This window comes from Mycteria americana, chromosome Z (genome assembly GCF_035582795.1).
Source record: "Mycteria americana isolate JAX WOST 10 ecotype Jacksonville Zoo and Gardens chromosome Z, USCA_MyAme_1.0, whole genome shotgun sequence".
NCBI classification, from domain to species: Eukaryota; Metazoa; Chordata; class Aves; order Ciconiiformes; family Ciconiidae; genus Mycteria; species Mycteria americana.
The window spans coordinates 47,793,595-47,803,031 of NC_134396.1; the positions used below are offsets into that span (position 1 = coordinate 47,793,595).

The window sequence follows — 9,437 nt, forward strand, 5'->3', positions numbered from 1 at the left end:
CAGGTGCTCGTGCGTTGGGTCAGTGACGGACGGGCAGAGGGTAGCGCGGGTGTCGAGGGTTAACGCTTCCCGACAACGCGGGCTGGGAAGTCTGCCGGGAAACACTCGGCCGTCCCGCCTTGTCAGAGCAAAAGCCGCTGGCAAGGAGGAGATGGATCTGACGTAGCTTTTCTTCTGAAAAAAAAGTTCAGAGAAAGGGTTTGAAAGAGCTTAGACGTCTTGTCAATGCTACTGAAACGTGAAAGTACTGTTTTTCAGTTTGGGGGTGGTATTTATTTGTTATCTTCTCTTGAGACAATTCCCCCTGCTCCTCTCCCAGTCTCCGAAATTCTTAGAGGATGAGGAAATTGCTTTCCACCCAGTCTTTTAAAAATCCCTTCTACTGGGGATACTAATGTGATCCTGACAGAGCTGCCGAAGCTCTCTTTGAAGTCGGCTTGCTGACTGGAGGCCTCAGTGGCTTGTCTCCACGTTCACCCGTTCTCCCCATCCATGGTGGGATCCGCCAGCATCCCCTCGGTTAGGCATCGCCCTTCTGCAATCTACACGTGCTTTCTCCCCAGACATTTCCTCTCTGCACATCAAGACCAAGTGCCTCTTCTCCCAGGGTCTCACGGCGCTGCTGAGCTCTGCTGCAGCCCCACCGGTGCATGGCCATGCTCTGGCCCCACGGTGGTGCCTAGGTTCCCTCCAAAACTGGGGGTGGGGGAGGAGGCAGAGATACCAGCATCAAGTCAGGAAGGCCTTTGCACCAGCCATGCCACTTCAGATCCACAGGAGAACCAGGGTCTAAGTGCACTAACTAAGGCACTAAGTGCCTTGATGACCTTGATTCACCTACCTTGGGGCCCTCAACTACACACCCTGCCCACGGGGCAGGAGCTCCATTTCAACTCAGCCTGGGGCCTTCAGTCCCTGCCCAGCTACGTCGCAAGTGTTCCTCTCTCCAGCCCCATCTCCTGGGTGGACCTTGGACCTGTGTTTCCAGTTCTGTTCCTGGCACCATCTCCCGCTGCTCCTGCCTGGACTCCCTGGGAGGACCTTGTACCTGGTTCATCACTTTGCCTCGTCTGGGTGTGTCAGTGGGTCTGACCTCTAGTGCCTGCTCTGCCCGCCCTGCTCAGGTGTGGCAGGACTCTGCCCAGGCTGGTGAGGGCCACCGCCTTGGCTCCAGCCACCCCCAGCCCATCTTCCCGTGGGGCAGCCCCATTCTGCCGCTGCCCGAGCCTGCTGCCCAGAAAACTGGCGGCAGCAGGCCTCGAGCGGGAAGAAAGCCATCAGGCAAAAGCCAGAAACAGAGGCATTTGCGTGGATAGGGGAGGAGTAAGCATGCCCGTCTTGGTGAGGAAGGTGGTGCTAGAAAGAGCTTATTTTTGTTTCCTTGTCTCTTGGCTGACCTAGCAGCAGAGGGGCAGAGCTAGCAGTGCTCGGCCAACACAGAGTACTGAAAACAGCTAAAAACAGCTACTGCGAGCAGCTTTGTGGAAGTACTGCTTGTGGCTGCTTGCTGTAGCGGCTTTTCCTGTCGTATTCCTGGGTGAGCAAATGGCAGTGACTTGTACCTGCTCTGCAGCCCGGCAAAGCGGACTGTCTGGGCAGAGAAGCCACAGCCTCCAAGCTAATGTCGGTACAGCTTCTCTTTCCCTTACGAAGCAAGCGCAGAGAGGGAAAGCAGACTGAGAAGAAAAGGAGGTCTTGGGTGGGGACAGAGAAAAAGCTGGGGAGGTTCACTTGGCTCTGGGGTCAGTGTCAGAGAAATTCTAGACGTGATGTGACACACGACAGAGATGACACTAAAGGTAGGTCCCCTCGTCAGCCGTCTGACAAGACCTGTCGGTCAGTTACATAGGGCGGTTTTACTCGCTGATCTAATGAGGAGTTGGAAGGTGAGCCTACAGAATGGAAAAATGCAGAAGCTGCTTGAAATAAACTTATTTGTAACGACAGATTGATTTATTTAGATGGCTATCCCATATTTGCCGATATACCTGCAAGCCAAGTTTCGGTGAATGAAAAGGGAGTTGTTTCACACATCCTTAGCGCAACTGTGTGTTATGGCAATGTGGTTTTTCCGTTGTTTTCTTTTTCTCCCCCCAACCCCCCTTGCTGACAAGAGCCCGCAAACCCTCCGGGGCTCACCGAGCCAGCTTCCTGCGCGTGTGACAACCGCGTCCTTCACGCCCGCCCGCCCGTACCCCTGCCTGCCGGGTGGGGCGAGCATCCCCGGCCAGGGCCTCGGGCATCGCCCAGGCGGAAGAGCCCCCCGACGGGTCTCCCTCCCGGCAGGCACGGCCGCCGCGCGGGCGCAGCTCCTGCCGGCCTCTGCAGCCCTCGGCCCGGGCCGGGCCCCGGCCCCGGCCCTGGCCCCTGCCCCGGCCCCCTCCGCCGCGGCCCGCAGGTCTTGGCAGAGCAGGCCGGCCATCCCTCGCCTCCGCCCCGCGGGGGCTTCTCGGCGGACACGGAGGGCCGGGGGGGGGCGGCGGCCGTTGGGCGCTGCAGCCGCCGCTGCCCAGATGTGGCGGCGGGGGGTGGGGGGGAGGGCGGGCGGGGCACGGCCGCGGGGAAGGAGGCGGAGCGGCGGGAACCTCGCCTCGCGCTCGCAGGCGGCGGCCCGATTGGAGGCCCCGCCGGGGAGGCTCCGCCCCCGCGCGCAGGCCCGCCAATGGGCGAGCGCGGCGCGCGCCGCTACCGCGAGAGTTGCGCTGAAGCTGGCGCCGCCATCTTGGAGTTGGGAGAGGCCGCGTCCCGTTCCTGTCCCTCTCGGAGGGTCACGGGCGGGGGGGGGAGGGGGAGGATGGGCGCCCGGCGGTGAATTAACGGCGCCCGCGAGCTCGTCTCCCTGACGGTGGGCCGCGGCGGGCGCGGGGGAGGAAGGATGGTGCAGTCCTGTTCCGCCTACCGCTGCCGGAACCGATACGACAAAGAGAAGCCCATCTCCTTCCACAAGTGAGCGCGGGCGGCGGGGCGGGGCCGGGCCGCGGCGGGGGCGGGGCCGGGGCCGGGGCTGAGGCCGTGGCGCGCGCGCCCGCCCGGAGGGGAGGGGTCGCGCGGCGGCGGAGGGCGCGCGTGGGGTCTGTGGGGAGAGGGGGGACACGCGCGCGGCGTGTCAGTGGGGGGCGGGGCGCAGCAGTCGCCCACGGCCGCTGAGGGGGGAGCCCGGCCGGGCCCCCCGCGCCTCGCCTTCCCGCCCTGCGCGTCCGTCGGAGGAAAGCCGAGGGACAGGGCGCTTTTGCTGCCTTTTTCAGGGAGAGGGGGGACCCCTCCCCGGGCTCTCAGGGGGCTGAGACCCCCCCAGCCCGGTCCGTGTGCGAGGTCTGGGTTGGCAGGAGGGGTTTGGCTCCGGAGGTGAGCCCGTCAGAGGGAACACCAAGTGATCATGCAGTCAGGCGCAGCAGTCCTTAGCTGTAACCCGACCCCGTGTTAAAAAGCTTTCCAGAAAAGCTGAAAGTGCTTCTTATTTACAGGTTTCCTCTTACAAGACCTGATCTTTGCAAGAAATGGGAAGCTGCTGTTAAAAGGAAAAACTTCAAGCCAACCAAGTATAGCAGCATTTGTTCAGAACACTTTACTCCTGATTGCTTTAAAAGGGAATGCAACAACAAGCTTCTGAAAGAAAATGCTGTGCCTACAATATTTTGTTATACTGAACCCAGTGAAAAGGTAAACCCAAAGCACTCGTAGTTTAAGATACTGAGATGCGTGTATGTTGCTCCTATTAGCCTAGCAGGGCTTGATGTAGCAGGGCAGTGGGGAGAAGACGCGGATTGTGAAGGATACCGGCTGAGCATGTGCACCTGGAGGCGTGTGGAGGGCTGTGGTGGCTGAAACACGTCCAACAGCTGTTCTCATTTGCTTTGACAAGAGCAGAGACCTAGGCCATCCGTGCTCTCTGGAGCACATAGAGCATTGTACATCTGCTCTTGTGTGCATACGCAGAAGCCTGAGCAGCGTAACTTTGGTTAAAACCTTGTCCTGAATTAAATGGAATGGCAGCAAAGTACGAAAGTATTGCCCTGTAGTTAGGTTGTTCAGCTGTATTTGTGGCATATTTGGAGTTTTGGAGAGCCTTCAATAATACTTGCAAATTGCACCATACTCTCCCATGCTGACTGGTGGCTACTGCTAGCGTTGAAGAGGTGATGATGGACCTTAGTTCTGAAACTTAACTATCCTCTCCAAAGGGCTCTGTCCTCTGGCTTCACAGAGTTCAAGTGAGGTGCAAACAGAGGGGCAGAACAGTAGCTGCACCTGCGATCTGTCTGTGCTGAAACCATCTCTGTCTTGCCTTAACAGTTACTTTGCATTCATAAGCCAGGCTGGTCTCTGAACTTCTGATGGTGGTCTCCTGTGAGATGTATTGTTCCCTTCACTGTGCTGCTAAAGCAACTTACCGTGAGATGCAAGTCAGTTACGAGTTCTTCCTTGTTGATGTAATAACTGCAAGACAAGAATGGAAAAGATTGATTCTTAACTCCTATAAAGGATATAAAATATTAGATCTCTTGCCACTCTGCCGTAGAGGAAGTGGCAAAGGAGAGAATGGATCTGATGGGTCTAGGGAGTGAAAGACTAATGGGGTGAAGCGCACAGAGGAAAACTGGGACTTTTGCTTGTTTGGTGTTTCTCTTTATATGCGATATTGGATTTGATGTGGAAATGAAAAGGTAATGTATTTGAAAAATTAGAAGTGGCTAATAACAGAGAAGAGAATATAAGCAGAAGGTATGTGTGGAAAGACAGACAATTTCCATTTAAATATGGCTGTCAAGTTTTTTTGTTTGATTACGCTTCCCTGCTATCTGTACAACACACATTTTCTTTGTCGTGTAAAATAGTTGCAAAATTTTTTACAGTCTTCAGGCTGAATGGGTGTATAGGGTAATCTGTAAAAGTGCGATTGATGCAGCCCGACTAGTTGTGAGCCACATTCCCCATTTCATTATCATGCCTGGATCTACAAAACCACAAAAGAGTGCCTTTTAATTACGGAGAAGGATTTGGTACTATCCCTATTTGTCTTTTGGCACTTCTAAATGAACTGCCACATATCTTCAAGAAATAATGTAGTAACAAAGAATAGTAGTGGTTGTTTTGGAATTGAATCCACACTGATTTTGAAATGCAGCTTTTTATCTTTTGCATTATGTAATTTGTTACTTATGTCTTCGGAGAACCATTTATCGGCTGCAAGAAGTAATTAGAATTCACTTATGATGCGTCAGTGATACCAACGATCTGGTCTCTGTGATATGTTGTGACAATAGTAACGTATTTATAGAGGTAGCATGTGCTGGATAAGCTGCAAATAGAAGTCTGTGTGTGAATTCAGCTGTCCAGCAATGATCGGATTTTTGCTTGTGCTTCCAACAAGGGTGAATTTCTCTTTGAGATTTACATCTTTGCCTTGTCGGTTTTTTAGTAGAAAAGCTTGAAAGTGATAGCTGATAGGGTCAAACTGTGTAGAATATTCATGTGTGAATTAGATAGGCACACTGTTGGCAGTGATTTCTTATAATTGAGAAATAAGAGTTGGCTGGTTTTGTAGTTTAAAGTGATCAGTAATATTTGAGTGCATATGAAACTTCCCTTCAACACCACTCACGAAACCGCCTTCTCAGTTACTGTCTGCCAAGTTTAGCTTGTACAAGAAGGATATCTAGACCCCCCCAATATAAAGTATTAGCTTGTTTGCACGTTAAGTCAAGGAAGTTAGTGACATGACCTTCAGGTCTGATGAGCTGGATATTTAGATGATTGAGGATTGTCAGCCGCTCTAATAGTCAACATTGTCCCTGTCCATATGCTATTATGTGTAGTAACAATATTGGCAACAGGTGGGTAGTTAGAAAATTGGTTCAGTGCCTCTTTCACTGAGAATGTCTTAGGCTTTCTTTTTGACAGGCAATATGCAAGCTCTTTTGTTTAAACAGTGCTTTTTTTAATCATCATGTGCACAGAAGGATTTCTGAATCATATTGCATTCCTTTGGGGCAGAAAGAATCTGATTCTCTGCTCTGGCCTATACTCAGGTGGTGAGGGATCTGCGTTGTCCTGAACCATACAAGTGAACCTATCAAGAGCAGTATGATAAAGACTTCAGTTTCGTGTGGAGTTGAGCCAATCAATATTCTGCTGCTGCCAAAAGGGAGAATCGTGCTTCTCTCTTCTCCATCCCATCTGCCAGCCATGCAGTCCTGTTTCTCACTCCTTCCACGCACCAGCGCAGGTGTAGGTCATACCTCGTGTTGCGTTGCTTTGGCTTTTAATAAAGGACAGAAGATTTCTGCAGTGATGGTGGGAGAGTGAATAGCTTTCTGTTATCTTAGCAACTTACTATGTTTGAGCAAAGAGTAAATACCAGGGCTGGGAGAGCTGCTTTGCTGTTGAAGAGCTGTTTATTTTGGCTCATCATGTCTCTTGAAACCAAACCCTTATGCTGCAGCCTGAAACCAGTGACACAGTCCCTTCCAGTTGTTGAGAGGCAGGCCTTGCTGTGTCTACCTCTCTGCTCTGCCAGCTTATCAGCCCCCTTAGTAGGTGATCCTTATCTACCCTCAGCAGAAGATTATCTGCTTCTGCTGTGTTTTTGATTAAGTCAGCTGATACGTTCAAAGTATATAATGGTAAGATGCAGCAGAAAGAAGAAGGGACAAAGGGGAATGGGATGGCAGTGATGAGTTAATAGGTCAGCTGAACTCTGTTTTATAGAACTGCAGCCTGTGTTCTTGCTTCTTAGCTAATCGTGGATGTGTATTTGACCTAAGTCTTCAAGTGAGAGTGATTGCTAATTTTGATTTATTTGACACATCAAGGACTTGAGTTTCAAAGAGCCCTGAAAACGAAGCTGCTTAAAAATATCTCCAGTTGAGAAGCCAGACAAAACAGGCCCAGAACTGTTTGTCAGTTTTGAAAAATGTAGGCTTTGAAATTCATTTTATTAATTTCAATCCTGGTTGTTTATGTTTTTCTGGGGCTGTAGTAAGGGAGTTGTGTGGTAAACAATGTTAAGCATGAAAATGTATTTTTTTTTCTTGTTGTTTCTAGCCTGAAGAATTTGCAGAACAGCCAGAAGATCCACTACCGCCTCCTCCACCGCCGCCGCCGCCACCACCACCACCACCACCAGCACCAGCAGCTCCAGTACTACCGCGATCTCCATCAACTCCTTCTTTTCATTTGTCTCAAATAGATGCCAGATTGGTAGATCCAAGTATTGGATTATTGATGCCTCCTCTCCAGACCCCTAGCAATCTTGCTGTTTTTTGTGATCACAACTATACCGTAGAGGATACAGTTCATCAGAGAAAAAGAATTCAGCAACTGGAGGAACAAGTTGAAAAACTGCGGAAGAAGCTCAAGACAGCGCAACAGCGATGCCGGCGTCAGGAAAGACAAATTGAAAAACTGAGAGAGATTGTTCAGTTTCAGAAAGAAAAAGACATATTGGCAGGAAAAGGCTATGTGATTCTGCCTAATGACTATTTTGAAGTTGTAGAAGTACCTGCCTAGAAGTCATGAACATCAGTTTTCACTTTGCTAGGCCAAGAAATTTAGTTTAAAAACTAAATGCTCTCTAATTCTGTGTGTAAGACTCTCCAGAATTCTAAAACAGTAAATAAGATCACATTTTTTCTTCATTGTCATTTCAGTTTGATACACTTTTAATATATTGAAAATGCAAGCATCTCAGAATTAGAATATGCATTTAGTTTACAAAATCTGAATTGCTTTACAGAAGGAAAGGATGCAAGGTTGAATACATTTAAAATCTGTTAATTTTTTTCCTTTTTTTTTTTTTTTTTTTTTTTTTTTTTTCAATGGCTCTCTTACGCTTACAGGGGATGGGGAACTGAATCTGGCTGAGAGTGAAGTTGAGGTTGTTGTACACTTAGTGCAAAGCTTTGTCAAGGCATTTAATGTTGGCTTTGGTGATCCCCAGGAAGTAGTTTTCACTGATTTCAGAAGGAGCAGAATTAGGCCAGCTAAGAACACCTGCAAGTGCTGCAGAAAGTCAGAGAAAGATGAGATACACATTTCAGCCTGGGAAAACTTCCAACCTCAGTTTGCTATGCCTTCAGAGCACTGCAAAAAGTCTAATTCCTGGATCCCTTTGGTGAGGTATGTAAATGAACCTCTTCTTTTGGAGTAACCTTTCACCACATGTGTGTTGTGAGGGAGATGAGGAAAATTCATAAGCATAGCTGATGAGAGCTGTAGAAGAGGCTTATGTTTTGAGGACACCTAAAAATACTCCTGAATTGCAGTGCTGCACTGAACGTATACGTTATTGGACTGTTGGCAGGATCAAGAAGGCAGTGTACTGCTTACAGTGACTGCTTTTCAAAAGTACTCTGATAATGAACAGTCCCCAGTATGTTGGAGTGTGACGTTCCCATAAACGCTGCAACAGGTAGAATGTTGTCCTCGTCTTTCAAATTGTTGGTCTTAATGAACATCTCATCTGTGTGTAGCTTCAGGAAACAAAGAAGTTTTTTTTACTTATCCAGGGTGTCAGGCATTTGTGACTTTCATTGCAGTATACTGTGATTTTCTTTTGTTCGTTCGTTCGTTCGTTCTTTTTTTTTTTTTTCTCCCCAAAAGGCACCCACCAAAGGGCAGTTATGGAATTAGACTTTGGGAGTTGCTTGGTGCTAGACTGGTTTTTAATATCTCAAATGCTGCTGCCTCTCCTTCAGCCTTATTAAGACTCTTTCTAAAAATAAATTTAGCATGACAAAGTAGTGCAGCAGTTTGCACTTACTGTCTAACAATTTGTTTAGTCAATGAACTCATTCAAACCCAGAGAAAATGGCATCATGCTAACCCTATTGTAGCCTTCACAGCTGAAATTCCTGGATATATTAGACATGAGGAAAATAACTTTTCTCAGTCCATGTCACTTGTGTGTAGTGTGGATTCTAGCTCTGATATTAATCAAGTCCTATTCATGATGGCTTTAAAAGCTTCCCTTAATATCCTGTTAGCATGACATTTCGAAATGTTTCGAACCAGTCTTGATACTTCTGACCTCACTCATGCCATATATCTACTTTCCCTACCATTTCACATACTTAAGATGAACAAAAATGCTGATGCATCCTTTTGTGTACATTTATTATACCTGATTAAAAATGGAAAGCAAACAGTGTGTTAGATTTTTAACTGCTCTCTATCATCTTTCCCAACGACTTAGCCAAAACTAGCTTGACATTTCGTATATTTTTTCCTAAAGTAGTTCCCTGGTTTAGATGCTGGGGTTTTTTTACAGTGTTCCTGAGTCTTGTTGCTGTTACTCTTTATACTTAAACTTGAAAATGCTCAAATTCAAAATGTGACAAGGAAAAGACATTTAAACAACTGTTGCTATGCTGTTGGCATGTGTGGCCAGATAGCAGATTGCTTCTGTTTTCTCTGAAAAATACCCTCTCTTCTTGCTC

General features: G+C 48.5%; 1 protein-coding gene across 1 annotated transcript; it reads left to right on the forward strand.

Annotated features, from left to right (window-relative positions):
- Positions 1 to 2,712: 2,712 nt before the first annotated feature.
- THAP1 (THAP domain containing 1) lies at positions 2,713 to 9,151 on the forward strand. Its single transcript, XM_075527264.1, has 3 exons — positions 2,713 to 2,946; positions 3,465 to 3,660; positions 7,045 to 9,151. Exons 1-3 carry the CDS (start codon positions 2,876 to 2,878, stop codon positions 7,507 to 7,509), a joined length of 732 nt encoding a protein of 243 aa, XP_075383379.1. The 5' UTR covers positions 2,713 to 2,875; the 3' UTR covers positions 7,510 to 9,151.
- The last annotated feature ends 286 nt before the right edge of the window (positions 9,152 to 9,437 follow it).

Excerpts from the sequence above, each read along its gene's own strand:
- THAP1 (XM_075527264.1), top strand. The coding sequence starts at position 2,876 with ATGGTGCAGTCCTGTTCCGCCTACCGCTGCCGGAACCGATACGACAAA. Across the intron at positions 2,947-3,464 it reads AAGCCCATCTCCTTCCACAA|GTTTCCTCTTACAAGACCTG; the intron begins GTGAGCGCGGGC and ends TCTTATTTACAG. Across the intron at positions 3,661-7,044 it reads ATACTGAACCCAGTGAAAAG|CCTGAAGAATTTGCAGAACA; the intron begins GTAAACCCAAAG and ends TGTTGTTTCTAG.